The following is a 17,845-nucleotide window of genomic DNA, read 5'->3' as shown; positions in this document are numbered from 1 at the left end:
ATTATAGCGCGTTGGAACTTACACGTAAATTAAACTTATTTTTAATATAATTTGTGTTTTTAGTATGTTTTTGAGTCATTAGAATGATGCTAGTGTACAATAGAAACCATTTTGTAACCATTTTCATTCTAACAAGTTTTCTTGTTAAGAGTTTAGGGCATGAGTTTAGTTTTATAAAATCAACTTGTCTTCACTAGACGGTTTCGTGCAGGGCGTTGTTAACCCAGAAAGGACACAAATAATGTTCTCGCGTAGACATTTGTGTAATTACACTTTTTCATTGACAAACAAAACAGATTACTTTTTCAGAGGATGTTTAGAAATGAACAATATCTCGTGTTTTCATATAAATGCATTTTTCTTTCTTTTTATTCTTAATGTTTGTACTAAAGTTTCACTGAAAATATGAAAAACTGAAGCAAAATTGTCTAAATATCTGCTTTTTCATGTCCTAAAATCAAAGTACGCTTTAGTTTTATAGTTTTATTATCCACGAGAAAATATTTATAAACCACTTAATATGTAAATATTATGGTGATATCCTAAATAATTTAAATGTATGCTTACCTTTAAACCATTCCTCTTAAATGCCTTCCCTCATCCCAATATTATCTCAGACTTCACGCAAATTTCAATCTCTCACGATAAATTAAGTCCTATGATCTACATTTTATTACATTTCAGATCCGTACGTCTATTTGCCTCGAAGCTAGCCCTGTTTAGGACTAATTATGATATACTCCTGATTGGGTATCTACGTGGGGGAACTACATTTACAGGAGAAATCCTAGGACTGCGACAAGGGAACTTTTATATTTACGAACCTTTATATAGACGGAATATGTTGCGGTACTTCAAGCCAGGCTGTATCTGTAACATGCAGGACGAACACTGCCAGTACGTATACAAACTAACACCATCTTTTTTTCTACAAAGCTGTCATTATATAATGATTTTTAAAAAATGCAAGTTTTATTTATTTTACAACAATTCCGAAACAAATTATACCAACATTTATTAATCACGCTTGTTGACCCGGGTGGAAGAGCGCAAGGGGTCTTCTGTGGGAGACTTAAATCAAGGATACCATGGACACTTCAACATCAATCGCTTACCTCGATCTTTAGTTAATTGACCATTTCTGGATAGTAACATTCAGTATTGCCTTTCCTATGATATTTACGCATCTAGGAAGAAAGATTCGATAGTAAAGAACCTGTTCCTAATATTATGACTTCCTTGACAAATACCGAAATGTTTTATTCTGATTTAGTTATACCCCCGCAACGAAGTTAGGGGGTATACTGGAATCAGGTTGTCCGTCCGTCCGTCCGTCCGTCCGTCTGTAGACGCATTTTGTCCAGACAATCCTCCTAAACCGATGGGCCAATTCCAATGAAACTTCACACAAATATTAATGATCATGTGAAGATGTGCATGCCACTTTATTTTTCTCAAACTTATGGTTGCTATGGCAACTGGTTACTATAAACAGGTTTTCCGATAAGAACCAGAACTTTAAGTTTGTCCGGACAACTCCTCCTAAACCGAAGGGCCAATTTCAATGAAACTTCACACAAATATAGAGAACCGTGTTTGATGTGCATCTCACTTTATTTTTCTCAAAATTATGGTTGCTATGGCAACTGGTCACTATAAACAGGTTTTTCGATAAGAACCATAACTTTAAGTTTGTCCGGACAACTCCTCCTAAACCGAAGGGCCAATTTCAATGAAACTTCACACAAATATAGAGAACCGTGTTTGATGTGCATCTCACTTTATTTTTCTCAAAATTATGGTTGCTATGGCAACTGGTCACTATATTACTGGGTTATCTTATTTAGCCTCTAATTAACAGTTCCAATTCACCATTGACTCATGCAGATTGCGGGGGTATTAGTCAGCCATTCTGGCGACAGTTCTAGTTCATTTTTCATTCTTTTGGGTAAAAGATCAAGCACATTTTGATATTCATTCATTCATGTACTTAATTGTTTACACTTTTTCTTTAACAGAAAATCTAATACTTCAGATGAGTTCGCTCTGAACATTTTAAGAGGAATATTCCACTGTAATAACAGTCGTCTGTTACAATCTTTGGAAATGTGGCAAGTATTGAAAAGTAGAGGATTCGATGGAAGTCCTCATAATCCAATGTGGAAAAAGTATTTTCCTGAATGCCATGGTGAGCAGAAAGGCTGTCGGGAAAAGTTTGCGAATCAGTGTTCCGACTCAAAAGCACGAGTGAGCAAAGTCCCTCGTATCAGTTTAAATCTAGCGGCACAACTGTTAAAAACTGAACCGAATCTAAAAATTATCCACCTTTTAAGAGACCCGCGAGCTATAATGCTTTCAAGGGATGCTTTCAAATGGACGCCCGCACCTGAGGGCTCATTATCGTTATGTAAGAAAATGAAGGAAGACTACCTTGAATCGGACATAATAAAAAAGACTCATCCGGAAAGAATATTGACTGTTTTTTATGAAGACCTTGTACAACATCCTAAAGAAAGTGTTCAAGAGATGTACGATTTCGCAGGATTTGAGTTTGATGAACGAGCAGTTAACCATCTGAGACGCATGACACAGATAAAAACGAAATCGATTTCACCGGGAACTACATACAGGAACACATCTGCACAGTTCGCCATGAGTTGGAGAACAAAAATTAATCGCACAATTCTGGAGTTGATGGAGCCCGGATGTAGGGATGTATATAAACTATTGGGATATCCTTCGTTAAAAACAGAAGCCGACCTACACAATAGTGACATTCCTCTCAGAATACTTAATTGATAGATCCATGTTGTTTAAAGTGATGTAACAATTCTTTTATCATGGATCAACATCATTTATTTCAAAACTAGAAAATCCCGCAAATCCCGCATTTTTCAATTTCATTTATTTGTTTTATTGTTTTTTTTTTTTTGTTTTTTTTTTATTGTTTTTTTGCTTTCATTTTTTGTTTGTTTGTTTTTATTCAAAGCTGCAATTACATGATCAATATAATACGTCTCAAATGGAAATCGGTACTTTCTACAATCCATTATCCTTGTTTGACGTTAATCACTGCGGGTGGATTTCTATCCCCAAGATTTGCCGTTTAAATTCTCCAATCTTCAGTTCTTCACAATCACAATTCCCTCTATAGGTGTTGACTGGTGAAAGAAGTCAGAACAGTTTTGATAAGAGGACATACTTATCAATGGAGACCAAATTTTATAGTGGACACCACGAACCGAGACTATACTATGTCAATTTCTGTTTTGATCTCGTTGAAAAAAAGTTCGTTCAAAGGGGAATAACTCCACTGTATTTAGATACAAACCTACTTATGTTTCAAATCGTGCTGATATAACTGGTGGCAGCATTCAGTGAATAAAAACAGTATTGCATATGTATAGGACAATTGATATTGTTGATTTAGCATTTTTTTGAAAAAAGATATCTGTATAAAGTTTTTGTATAGAAGAGTCTTGTGCGCGTTTATCTAGTTATATAATTATACTTATACATGTATTTTTGAATTTTCCCCTTCTTACTGTTGTATTTTTTCATTCTAGTATATAGAGTGATATTTGTTTTTCCTTTTATATTTTATCTTTGTGATTCATGCTGATCAAATTTGTCAATAAGATTTATTTAAATAAAAATTGTCAAATGTATCTCATGTGTATGACTAAACATCAATATTTTTATGAGTGAGAAATATCAGTATAATTCTCAGTCTATTCGACGAAACAATATAAAAGTGGTTGTGTAAAAACACGAATGCAATTTAATATATAACAAAATTCTATACCATGACACCAGTCCTCAATAAATATAAAAATATCGAAGAAGGCTTTATTTTGGCGCACTCAAATTTTTGCGAATACCTGAACCTAATTTTAACAGATTAATATTATGGTGATTTGTCGTATACACTTTTGTATAGAGCACTTGCAACAGAAAACCATTGAGATATGCAATTAGCGTAATTATAATTTCGCGAAAGGTTTTCAACGTAAAACACGCGAAAATAAAATACCGCTAAGATATGAACGTTTACAGTAACTATGTAGTGCGTAGAAGGGCTTGCCCACATAATGCAAAGCCTGTTACAGATTACACTAACGTTCGAAATCTCTTTTTAATGTACCGTATACACAGAGCCGACAAATTGAGGAAATTGCATGATGTGGTGATAAGCTTCTTCAACTAGTGCTATGTTTCATATGATGAATGTTATCTACAAAACAGATTAATGTTGACTCGAATCTCTCTAATAACTTGCTAAAGATGAATCCACAATATATCTTATTCCCTATCTACACAATTCAAGCTAGGAGCTACCGTTATCAGCGGTAAAGAATTTAGAACTTTGATTTCAAACTTTATTACAGGTAGGGATGCATTTTTTTACTTTCGTATTGTGCGTAAAATGTATATCAACAAAAAGAATAATGACAATTAAGAATTTGTCTAGTAGATTATGCTTAGAGTTATTACACCTCCACTTCTAGATCCATCTAGATTTTCACATTCCTTTCAATCTTTTTTAGCTTCTTCCATCGCCATCTAGGTATCAACATATCTCTTTGCATCACTAAAAGGACGAAACAGCTGCATCATGCAGTTTCCTAGTAATTAATATTACTGTTTGGCATTAATGTGTCTAATTCTTGATTTTTTTAAAGACATTGACAGATCTTGAACAATTCTTAATAAAATGTGACTGAGACAACAGCCGAGATATCACTCACTTGTAACGCTATGCTTGACGAAGGACATGATAGAATTTGAAAATAACAATTACTGACGTTTGAACGAAAAACATAATTTTAATCCGATCAATATAGATAAAAAATGTCGTTAACCAACTATGTATATGAAAACGACTCTTTTTGATACATTGACGATGTCTGCCATCAACATGATACAGATTATACAGGGAAATGAAAGATTTCAAAATGATATCATAATGACAGTTATCAAACTCCTCCATTATAATCTAACATTAACCCCCGTCTCATAAAGCTCTGTGTTTTTTCCGTCAGCAGTCGATCTTTGTCATTAGGATTTAATTTTTAAATATGTTTGCATAACAATTAAGTATAAATGCTTAAATATGTTATAGATGCATATCTCTTACACAGAAATGATTGACAGGTGTTTATAAAAGACAAATCATGTGGATATGATCCTAACGACGGACCTAAGGGTGTATGTTGATATAACACCTCCCTAATGATCTACACATTTAGCAATCTGATAATCTACAGTAAAAAAAACTTGGAACTACGTTTGTTAATTAAAGTTATGATAAAGTTGAGAAATCCCCCCCCCCCCCCCCCCAAAAAAAAACCCACCAAAAAACAAAACAACATAAATAAATAAATAAACCAGTTGTGTAAAACAAACAGTTATTCTGAATGACGAAAGAAGACGAATAATGAACAAATGATTAGAAAGTCTTAGCTCCAGGTTATTATTTATATATCATCATTATAGAAAAATATAACAATTGTAATATAAACGGTGTATGATTATGACGAAAATTGTTAAACTTGACGTTATGCAAATATATTACATAAGGAAGTGTGATCAATTGCAAAATATTGGTAACGTTTATTTCACACTAATAGTATTATCCAGGAAGTCTGACACAGTAAAACCGTTAATGAAACTAAGGATTTGCTCTATATTTATATATACATCTATATGGGACAATGCCATCATTTTGCCGACATTTGTTAGCTGTCAGCTTTAAAGTAAACCTATCAAACATTATCGCTTATAAAATGTATATGTTTATAAAAGAAAATCAAAACATGTCCATATATGTCAAGCTAAAATGCAAATATATCATTCAAATGTACGCTAACATCTCGATACCATTAAACGTAACAGGTGTTTGCTCTCAAACAAAGCATAAACTAAACTTCATATTTACAATTCTTGACCTATATTCGACATTCGCACTTTATTACTATAAAAAATTATGGATTTTCATACAGATTAAATATAATAAGATGCCAATGATAAAAGGTCACGTAGCTGTATTTAAACAGAAGTACAGTGTTAATATCATGAGGAAAATGATACTATACAGAATGCTTAAGCTGACAGTGCTTTATCTGTGCTAACCATTGTAGACCCAATATGTTGATAAGTTTCCGCATCGGATCAGTTACCGCATGTCACATTCCGTAGCCTGTATCAGCTTTCTTTAAACGAAAAAAGATTTGTCGTAACATTCTTGTTATATTATAGGTATATTGTAGTTGCGATCGCACTGACCTCACTGTTCGACAATCAGCAGTATGTTAAAGTACAGGTCAAATCTGAGATCGCATGCCTGAAGCAAAGTTACAAATATATCTAATAATTATTTTCAAACAGTTTACTATCATTTTTACCTGTGATAATGTATACTGCAGCTTCGTAATTGTTTTTTTTTTTTCAGTTTCAGGTACATAAATAATATATTAGTTTGTCTTTTGATGACAAGAAATGTATTAACCATCTCGATCGTGATACATGCCCTCTAAACTAGAGATCAGGGACTTAACATACTATTCTACACAAGTCTCTTACTTCTCTTACTTAACCACACCAAATAGCAAGATGGCCATTTGACTTTTGTTCATGTCTCTGTTTATATAGATAGATCTTAGCATCTCCCACTTACAATAATCATACACATTCAAACTCCGATAATGCGAAAACCTTGCTTAATTCGAAGTACACATTCAGTTTCTAAAGTAAAGTCTATCTAAAATATACTAAATTTCCTCTTATACTCATGTTTTCTCGACCTTTTTCATGATCCCACTTCGAGATAACCAGGTTTGACTGTACATTGATGTTGATTCCGACATCACGATTTCCGTGATATATGCATACTACTGACAAACATTTATTTCTAGAGGTACAGGTTGATCAAGTCTACGGGGAAGTTTCCTGTCAAAGTTAATGTTGGTGAAACTAAATTCAAATTCAGTGGTTACTACCTTGTTCCCTACTTTTAGAACGTTACATTAACTATATATATTCTGGGGGTGCCATTGACGAAGTAAAATCCATCTACCTATCTGGAGGGCAACATCTTCGCTAGCCAAGGCTTCTGATTACGTTTCACTCCACGAACCCTCGGCAGATATAGCCGTCAGATTTGGCCCTCTAGCGGGGATTCGAAATTACCGCCATTTACGCATTAACCAATTAAAACGAGCGTTACAGAAGTACTCGTGGAGTGAAACGTAATCAGAAGCCTTGGCTAGCGAAGGTGGGAAGACCATGACTTCACATTTTTGTACCTTTTAAATTACAGGTTTATTCAATAATGCTGAGACAGGAAGTCCTAAATAATCAGCGGAGTCTGACACGGTAACACACAGACTTATGATAATGCCTGTACAGTGAACCGACATTGCTGAAAATAATACAACTGTGTTATCTTAAACCAACGACATATTTTCATACGATTAGCATTACCTATCAAATGTTGCTTGCAAATGGTTTTGTTCGGAGAAGTCTTTTTGTGTGTATCGCTTCATGTTCCAACGATATTGGATACACCTGCCATCGGCGAAAATGAATAAGTCAAATGCAGCTGAAATATCATGCGTTTTCCTGAGGATTTTGTTATTGTATCCTCATTGAGTCACACGTTTACAAAAATCTATATACATGTATGTCACTTAATATTTATGATCTAAATGTAGCATGTTCGTGACAGACATTATAATGCGATATGCAACACACTGGATTCTAAATGACAGAGTATTGGAAACTTGAGATGAAAGTGTCATTTAGGTATAGGAGCTAAAACTCACATAAAGCTTTAGTATGGAATAAGACACGTGTAAACTGCTAGTTTAGAAGAAACTGAGAATTTTGTCCAATGAATATCTTCTTGTAAAGACTTGTTATGTGTTTTTAAACATTTTCGCACTTTCATCTAACGTTTGAAAAAAATGGGATATATATATATACAAGACATTATGAAACGGGTTTTACGTTTCCTATAAAAATCCAATTGATGTAACGTCCTCAACTTGGGAACAGGGGTAAGGATAAACACTGTAGTGGGCCCCACAAATGTTAAACACGACCTTATATTGGAAGTTCAGTTCATGTACGTGTATATATTAAAGTGTATAAACGAACAGAAGATCTCAGAAGATGATACTAAATTGTGTATCTTAAACAACGTGTCGTTTTGCGAGACTGATAAGTATGTCTGAACTACGGTTGACCCGGGCAATATCTGAACCTGAAGACTGCTCAATGATATATCAATCCCTCATCAACCACTGTTGTTCTTTTGTCAATACTTCAGACACTATACCGATATACAAGGAGGGATGTGTATGACACAACCAGATGTCATTGTATTACTACAACAATTCTCAGGTCTCCGACCTATTCGGCTGATTCAGGATCTCGTTTGCATAATGACAATGTTTTAGAATGGTCTAAATACACAGCTGTCATATTATACACTGTTTGACACCAAATTGCATAAAATGGATCAAAGTTATGGAAGTGTGAGGTTCCATTTTCTTGGATTATCATGCTTGTATTATTTGTTTCCTAATAGTCAGGTGAGTTTATTGATTTATTGTGTCTGGTCGGGATGGCCAGGTTCTCTGTAGTCTCTATAATGATAATGGGATATGGAGTATATGCTCTAATTGACAGTGGGGGAAATAAGGGTCCAGTTAATTATTTAATTGGTTGGATAAGTCTTATTAGCAGTAGGATTGTTTAGACTGGTGTAATGGTCTTAAGGTCCATAGAGTGATAAAATAGTAGTTATTTCTATAGGTTATACATGTAGTTATTTCTATAGGTTATACATGTAGTTATTTCTATAGGTTATACATGTAGTTATTTCTATAGGTTATACATGTAGTTATTTCTATAGGTTATAAATGTAGTTATTTATATAGGTTATAAATGTAGTTATTTCTATAGGTTATATATGTAGTTATTTCTATAGGTTATATATGTAGTTATTTCTATAGGTTATACATGTAGTTATTTCTATAGGTTATACATGTAGTTATTTCTATAGGTTATATATGTAGTTATTTCTATAGGTTATACATGTAGTTATTTCTATAGGTTATATATGTAGTTATTTCTATAGGTTATACATGTAGTTATTTCTATAGGTTATATATGTAGTTATTTCTATAGGTTATACATGTAGTTATTTCTATAGGTTATATATGTAGTTATTTCTATAGGTTATACATGTTGTTATTTATATAGATTATATATGTAGTTATTTCTATAGGTTATACATGTAGTTATTTCTATAGGTTATACATGTAGTTATTTCTATACTAGGTTATACATGTAGTTATTTCTATAGGTTATACATGTAGTTATTTCTATAGGTTATACATGTAGTTATTTCTATAGGTTATATATGTAGTTATTTATATAGGTTATAAATGTAGTTATTTATATAGGTTATAAATGTAGTTATTTCTATAGGTTATATATGTAGTTATTTCTATAGGTTATATATGTAGTTATTTCTATAGGTTATACATGTAGTTATTTCTATAGGTTATACATGTAGTTATTTCTATAGGTTATATATGTAGTTATTTCTATAGGTTATACATGTAGTTATTTCTATAGGTTATATATGTAGTTATTTCTATAGGTTATACATGTAGTTATTTCTATAGGTTATATATGTAGTTATTTCTATAGGTTATACATGTAGTTATTTCTATAGGTTATATATGTAGTTATTTCTATAGGTTATACATGTTGTTATTTATATAGATTATATATGTAGTTATTTCTATAGGTTATACATGTAGTTATTTCTATAGGTTATACATGTAGTTATTTCTATAGGTTATACATGTAGTTATTTCTATAGGTTATATATGTAGTTATTTATAGAGGTTATACATGTAGTTATTTCTATAGGTTATACATGTAGTTATTTCTATAGGTTATACATGTAGTTATTTCTATACTAGGTTATACATGTAGTTATTTCTATAGGTTATACATGTAGTTATTTCTATAGGTTATACATGTAGTTATTTATAGAGGTTATACATGTAGTTATTTCCATAGGTTATACATGTAGTTATTTCTATAGGTTATACATGTAGTTATTTATATAGGTTATACATGTAGTTATTTCTATAAGTTATACATGTAGTTATTTCTATAGGTTATACATGTAGTTATTTATATAGGTTATACATGTAGTTATTTATATAGGTTATACATGTAGTTATTGCTATAGGTTATATATGTAGTTATTTCTATAGGTTATACATGTAGTTATTTCTATAGGTTATACATGTAGTTATTTATATAGGTTATACATGTAGTTATTTCTATAGGTTATACATGTAGTTATTTCTATAGGTTATACATGTAGTTATTTCTATAGGTTATACATGTAGTTATTTCTATAGGTTATACATGTAGTTATTGCTATAGGTTATACATGTAGTTATTTCTACAGGTTATATATGTAGTTATTTATATAGGTTATACATGTAGTTATTTATATAGGTTATACATGTAGTTATTTCTATAGGTTATACATGTAGTTATTTATATAGGTTATACATGTAGTTATTTCTATAGGTTATACATGTAGATAGTTAAGGATAGGCATTAGAAAGTGGAAGCTAGAGTAGTTATTTAGTGCCTAGTGTTTATATATAGATATGAGGTCATTGGTGTGGACTGAGTAGGTAATATGATGTCATTGGTGTGGACTGAGTAGGTCTTGTTATATATATAGATATGAGGTCATTGGTGTGGACTGAGTAGGTGATATGAGGTCATTGGTGTGGACTGAGGTGCAATCCATATAAGTATGGATGATGTCATTCTAATAATAGATACCAGTAGTAATTATAAGAAGTTGAGACAAAAAGAGAGGTCACTGGGGAGTAGGGAGTTCTTAGAGTGAAGAGATAGAGAGAGGTGGTGTTATAGTTGAGAGCTGATTTGGACTTAGGGAAAACTCTGGAGAAGTTTGGGATTACTTTCCAGGATTCAGTGTAGTTTATAGTTTAGTTGTGTAGCTTAGTTTAGTGATCTAGTTTTGTGTAGTTATTTAGTGACAACTTGGGATTACTCTACCTTACTTTTGGATACTTGGTAATTGGTAATCACAACACCTTACAATTTGTTACTTTTTGAAGTACAGCATGTGAGAGAAATGATCAAACTGGTTCATGAATCGTGGATAGGTATATATCAACCCATGTGTAAGAGTTTGGCTGGCAAGCAAGCTGGAATCTTCATACTAACAAGCTAATCTCTTACACCCTGGTGAGATATCAATGTCCAGGGAACAAGCCCATGTAGGCTTCTATTATTGTCAATTCGGCGTGATGACATTAGTATGCTAATTTCATACATTTCGTATATTTGCTTCCACAGACACAGGCTTATAACATATTTAGTTTACAAGTACAAAACTAATTAGGATCAGCAACGACACAATTCATCCCATTAATTATATATAATTAAAGTCCAATGTTTACCATAATACTATTATTGACATTAGACTGTAGTTTTGGATTACTGTATATATCTTTGACTAGCTCCAATTCTAACACATCATTAATTTTCAGTGGATCAGCCCATGGGTGAACTGTAGAACAAACGATTTAAATATTATCATAAACAACTCCTGGGGCTGGTTTCTCCAATATTCCTTAACTTATAGAAATCCCGTAACTGAAAACCTTCCATAGGAAGGTTCCGTTACTATGATTTTTCCCTCAAATTCTGTAATTCTTTCCTATTGGGGAATTTAACTTACAGAATTTCCTAAGTTCAGGAACATTGATGAAACCTGGGCCTGAAATACTAAATATACGTTTTTAAAACGTTGATCTAACATAATTGATTGTCCAGAAAATATTCAAGCATTGAGGTTTTTTTTTTATCCGCTTAGCGGATTCTTACAAAGTTTGCAAAAAAAATTCTTTTCATACCCCGATGAAAATAAAAAAAATCAACCTCAATGCTTATAATTAATTTCAGTTAATTGTCTTTTTCTAATTCAAAACATGTTTATGTACAATTTTACGGGTTTATTTGGGATTCTTTTTCTCAAATCAATACACAACGTCAATTGTCGTATTGTGACGTCATATTTTTCGCTCCATTCTCTGAATTTCTTTCATAGAAGAATGAAAAGAATTTTTCGACCAATCACATTTGAGTATTTACCATGAAAACAAAGAAAAATTAATTATAATGTGTATTATCACTTATTTTGTTTCTGTCATTTTTAATACACGATTTTATATATTTGACGTGTAAAGTTTACCTACGTATTGGCGAACTACAATAATATAACGATTATACAATTGCAATTTAGTAGGATTATCATTAATCATTATTTCGTTAACACCTAGTGTCTACTGGCACGACTCTATTATAGCTGATGATTTGCGAATCATCTCATTATCACTAAACTAAAAAAAAAGTTTACAAAACCTCAAACAGTGTTATTAAATGGCAGGTCTACATTTGTTTTATGTAGAACTGTTGATCTTGAATAGACACCTTTATAAAACGGTATACATTTTAATCTTAGATAATATAGAGGTTATAAAGCATGTAGCATTGTCCTACCTTGTTCAGGTATTTCAAATTCCGGAATGGGGGATATCCGTTTCACTTGTTTTCTACTTCCCGTTAAGACGAAAGGAGTCCTAGAGCCCCAATCCATTTTGACCTTTTCTTTTTCTGATTTGCTAGAACAGTTCCCTGTATCCACCTCCGATTCACAACAATCTTTTCCTGGATCCCCTTCCGATTTACAATAACTTTTTCCTGTGTCCCCTTCCGATTCGAAATAACTTTTTCCTGTGACCCCTTCCGATTCGAAATAACTTTTTCCTGTGACCCCTTCCGATTCGAAATAACTTTTTCCTGTGACCCCTTCCGGTTCCCAAGAGCCTATTTCCTTGTACCCTTCCGGTGAAGGAAACTCCTTTCTAATACGCTCCTCTCGAGTACGGTTTTCATCCTTGGCTTCTGCGTACTCTGTCTCCGGTATAGTTGATAAGTATGACGATCGGAGCTTTTTTGAAAAGTCAGGCAGGTGAGAGATATTGTGATCGATAGCCATAGCTGTCACCATTGCTTCCTCAGATGTCGTACTGTTAAGATATCGGGCCTTGTCAGTCGGTGTCCCAGTCAACACAAATAAGGGATCCCCCTCCATTCTCATTGTCACCATTTCACGCCAGCATTGTCTGTCCCCTTGTAGACTTATTCCAGTATTTTCTGCCTGCTTTTGTTGTCGCTTTTCATGACAATAATGGGTCTTTGGCGACGATAACAAGTTTTCGTTCTCATTATCGAGTTTCGTTTGGTGTATGTTTGCTGGAATTTGCCAATTTCTGATGACACGTTGGTACGGGTCGTCTCTGTTTTTTTCACTCGACTGACAAGAATGATTCATGTACCACATATATTCAACCCAATGTTTAGCAGAAGGTTTAACTTTTCCGTCTAACCACTCTTTGGAACCCGGCAATACAATAGAGTTTTGGAACGCTTCCGTTTCTTTGGTAACGATATTTCCATCTCTTGGGTTTTGAGTGGTAGTATTACGTATGCTCCGTCTGAAGCTTAAAGGGTGAATGTCCTGTATATCTAGCGAATCATTTGACTGAAATGCTGATTGGGAACTGTGATCTTCAGCGTTAATCAGAATAGGATTTGCTCGAAATAAACCTGTATGCATTTTCTGTGTGTTAGTTGATGTGTAGTCAAGACCTCTCGGAATGTCTTTGTTCTGTAGGATATCTAATGACGATTTTGTGTCATCGTGGTCTTTCGGATTATCTCTGATCTGTATGGTATCCAATGTCGTTGATGATTTCACCGCACGGAAAATATCCTTTATGCAGTAAATCATTTGAGAGTGAAGTATCCTTAAAGCTACTCGGAACACCTCCGTCTTGAATATCAAATGATGAGAGCGTATCACCAAAACTATTCGGACAGCCTCTTTTTCTAGGTAAATCCAATGTATATAAAGTATTATCACAGCTACGCAATATATCTCCGTCTGCTAGAATATCAGAGGAGGGTAAAATATAATTCCTGTTTTTTACAGCTGATACAAATTTTTCCGAGCTTATCATAGTATCCAGTTCCTCCATTACACATGGCGATGAACCAGGGTGTATCTCATCATTTTGGACCTGATTTAACTCTCAACTCAGATAGCTGCTCTAAAGCGCGGTGAACATCGTCTGAGAACTCCAAACCAATGTTTTTACTTATATCATTGTTTGAGACCGGTAAACAGTCTCTAAACTTCTCTATATGATACTTGCAGTCATCACCATCATTCATTGTGTTTGGTGCAACGCAACCGACCGTGTCAATGTCACGGTCGGACACATCTCCGATGTTTCGGAGTTCTGTACTACGATCAGATGTATTGAGGACGAATTCAATGTCACCTTCACCGGTAGGAATAGCATGACACACGACGTCCCCACAGCCACAATACGCTCCCGTTATTCGACAAGAAGAACAGAAACATTGGAAACTTTCGTCATCGTCATCGTCGTCATCGTCATCGTCGTCATCGTCGTCGTCATCTTCGTCGTCTCCATCATCGCTGTCTACGTTCACACAGGCGGGATCAGTGGTATATTCACACATCCCACTATTTTCGTCATCACTGGTATCGTCGCTGATTTCATCGTTGTACAGAATGTTAATAAATCTAGCCGTCGATGTTTCGGCGTTACCCACTGAATTGCAGTAATCGGTATTCATTGTTGTTGCCTATGACGTCACCTCCTTTGTTGTTATACTAGCCTTTACATATCAAGCATATAAAATTCATTAATGTTCAGAACTAATGTCCTTCCCATGAATGTTATGAATTACTTGGCTTATTACACATTAAATAACATTCACTCCGTAATGATATTTTCATGATGCTTTTTCTTTCCGGGTGGTTGGTAAATGTGACAGCCATACACATCCGTTGAATACCGTTCAATGTCCTTGAACGCCGTCGTTGGATGCAACCCCCGTCGGGCATAATACTACTGTACCTCCGTACATCCTAGCTCTCGCTACATTATAGTGTCTGCCAATAATAAAATACGACAAAACCCCACAATTACACGTACGTTTAGCTTACTTACGCCGAGTTGACAAGGTAAAATGTAGACGCCCCGATGTGGGAGCCCGACTAATTGGGAGCGATAGAACTTCGTTGTGTATGCATATTAAAGCCTAATTGGCTTTTTATCAACCGCCGGAATTTTCCCAGGTATGCGGCCAGGTCACACCGGCATGTCCTAATTATGTCCAACTCAACTTGCACAAAAAAAACAGCGATACAACTGTCGTTTTAATCATCACGATATCACAGAGCGTCACTGGATACTAGTAGTGTCCAGTTCGTATAAAATGTCTTGAAAAAGTCCATGGGTATAGGGTTTAAATGTTTTAACTGGAATGAATAATTTCTTTTAACTGGTAACACATTTAGAGTTTAAATAATAATTGCGATTTATCATATTTTCTGGTCTTAAAAAATACTGCTTAACCATTATTATCTTGACAATAAACTCTAGCACAGCATATCTGAATCACTAACTGGTATTTAATTTCACGGTCCCTGACTGAGGACTTCAGTTCCCATACTCATAGACTCACTTATAGCAGATTTCACACTCCCTGACTGAGGACTACAGTTCCCATACTCATAGACTCACTTGAAGTAGATTTCACACTCCCTGACTGTGGACTACAGTTCCCATACTCATAGACTCACTTGTAGTAGATTTCTCGCTCCCTGGCTGAGGACTACAGTTCCCATACTCATAGACTCACTTGTAGTAGATTTTACACTCCCTGACTGAGGACTACAGTTCCCATACTCATAGACTCACTTGTAGTAGATTTCACACTCCCTGACTGAGGACTACAGTTCCCATACTCATAGACTCACTTTTAGTAGATTTCACCCTCCCTGACTGAGGACTATAGTTCCCCTACTCATAGACTCACTTGTAGATTTCACGCTCCCTGGCTGAGGACTACAGTTCCCATACTCATAGACTCACTTTTAGTAGATTTCACACTCCCTGACTAAGAACTACAGTTCCCATTCTCCTGGACGCACTTACAATAAATTTCAAGTTTCCTGACTTAGGACTGCCAGTCCATATACCCATAGAAACTGATATGTTTAAGTTATAAATTTACCATTGGAAGTGGAAGTAAGTATCTTACCTTTGGTAGCCCTTCGTTTTCAACTGCTTGTCCAATATTTATCTCATTCATAATCACAAGTTGTAGACCCAGATGTCATTTTACCAGCCCGAAGAATGTTTGTTGGCTTGAAGTTAATAATTGTACAAATGACACGCAGATAATAGCAATTTTCAATACAAACTGTTGTTAAATACTGTATAGACAAACATTAAATTAATTGCATCAACAGCTGTTTCATCCTTCTAGGACTCGACAGTGCATGATATCAAGGGCCTAAATTGTTGATACTTAGGAGACGACTCAGCAAACTCAAAATAAATATCAAAATATGAATGAGGAGGTGCAAAAAGACAATACATTTCATAATGGTCAATATTGGCTTTTTTTAAACAATGTTAAATATATCTGTACAATCTAAATCCTGATGTAAGATTCAAAATTAGCATTTATATCAATTATCCTGTTTACGATTGTAACTATGCTATTCTTCTTTAAGGAGGAAATAAAGGGAATAATAATACCAGTGTGCTGGTACTGAAAATATTTATGTTTTGGCCAAGCTCTATTTTTTAATGTTTTCAGGGATAAAAAAATCGCGAAATTACTCGTGAAAAAAAAGTATGGCGAATTTTATAGTTATCCTAAACAAATATCCTATTTGATTTGACCCTAAACATATTACAGAAAGAAGCACGCGGTAAGTCTAATTCATGTTGGCTCTATTGTATTGACCTCCATCTTGTTTAGAAATGTGTTAATATCTTGTGCGTATTTTGTACAAACATTTGGATTTCCCAGTACCAGAGGTTTATCGCAACCTGCTTATCAAGTTTAATTAATTCGTTACACAATATAAACATATGCCTAATGTTCTTTTAACATGCATTATTAAAAAATTATGAAATTTATTTAATTATGGGTCTTTTGCACCGAGTTCCGTTTTTGGTCGCCTACTCCTGTCATCAACATTTTAGACCCTTGCAATTGGCATTACTGACGATTCCTAGAAGGACGAAACAGCCGCATGTTGTTATTTGGACTCTGTCATATCCAACTCTTTGTTTGGAAAAATGTTTAAATTGTATATCTTGTGTTATTTTATTTAATTATTCATGTGTCGTTTGGTTTTTGGTTGTTTTTTTGTTTTTTTGTTGTTGTTTTTTTGAGGGGGGGGGGGGGGGGGGAGGGTTGCTTTTTCTGCTGTTATTTGTTTTGTTTTCTTTTTACTGATACTTTTGGTAAAACCATGAAATGTATTCAAAGGATCGAATAAGAACTTGTGTCCTTACATTATCTGGGCACACATCCAAATTCGCTGTTATTGTTGTTTCGTTATTGACCTGTTTCGCGATAGTCATTATGCTTGTAAACATGTCGTAGCTGATTAGTTTGTCTGGCGAAAACCCACGAGGGCACATATTAATCATTATCTGTATTAATTCTCTACCTCTAATACGTACGAAGCTTGTGTGAGTTCATAATAATACTAACCTTTTATGAAAATCAGTTACCTTAATTATGGAATGACATAATCCCTGTCGTGTGTTTGCCAATTTGTATAATCCCAAACGCATCGTGAATGACC

At 34.2% G+C, this 17,845-nt stretch overlaps 1 protein-coding gene across 1 annotated transcript; it reads left to right on the top strand.

Moving 5' to 3' along the window:
- The first annotated feature begins 718 nt into the window (after window positions 1-718).
- On the top strand, window positions 719-2,916 carry LOC117330893 (carbohydrate sulfotransferase 4-like). Its single transcript, XM_033889445.1, has 2 exons — window positions 719-897; window positions 2,019-2,916. Exons 1-2 carry the CDS (start codon window positions 842-844, stop codon window positions 2,797-2,799), a joined length of 837 nt encoding a protein of 278 aa, XP_033745336.1. The 5' UTR covers window positions 719-841; the 3' UTR covers window positions 2,800-2,916.
- Window positions 2,917-17,845: the final 14,929 nt, after the last annotated feature.

This window comes from Pecten maximus, chromosome 7, assembly GCF_902652985.1.
Source record: "Pecten maximus chromosome 7, xPecMax1.1, whole genome shotgun sequence".
Lineage (NCBI taxonomy): Eukaryota > Metazoa > Mollusca > Bivalvia > Pectinida > Pectinidae > Pecten > Pecten maximus.
Note: the sequence above shows the minus strand (reverse complement) of the source record. Positions and strands in the feature narration are given on the sequence as shown.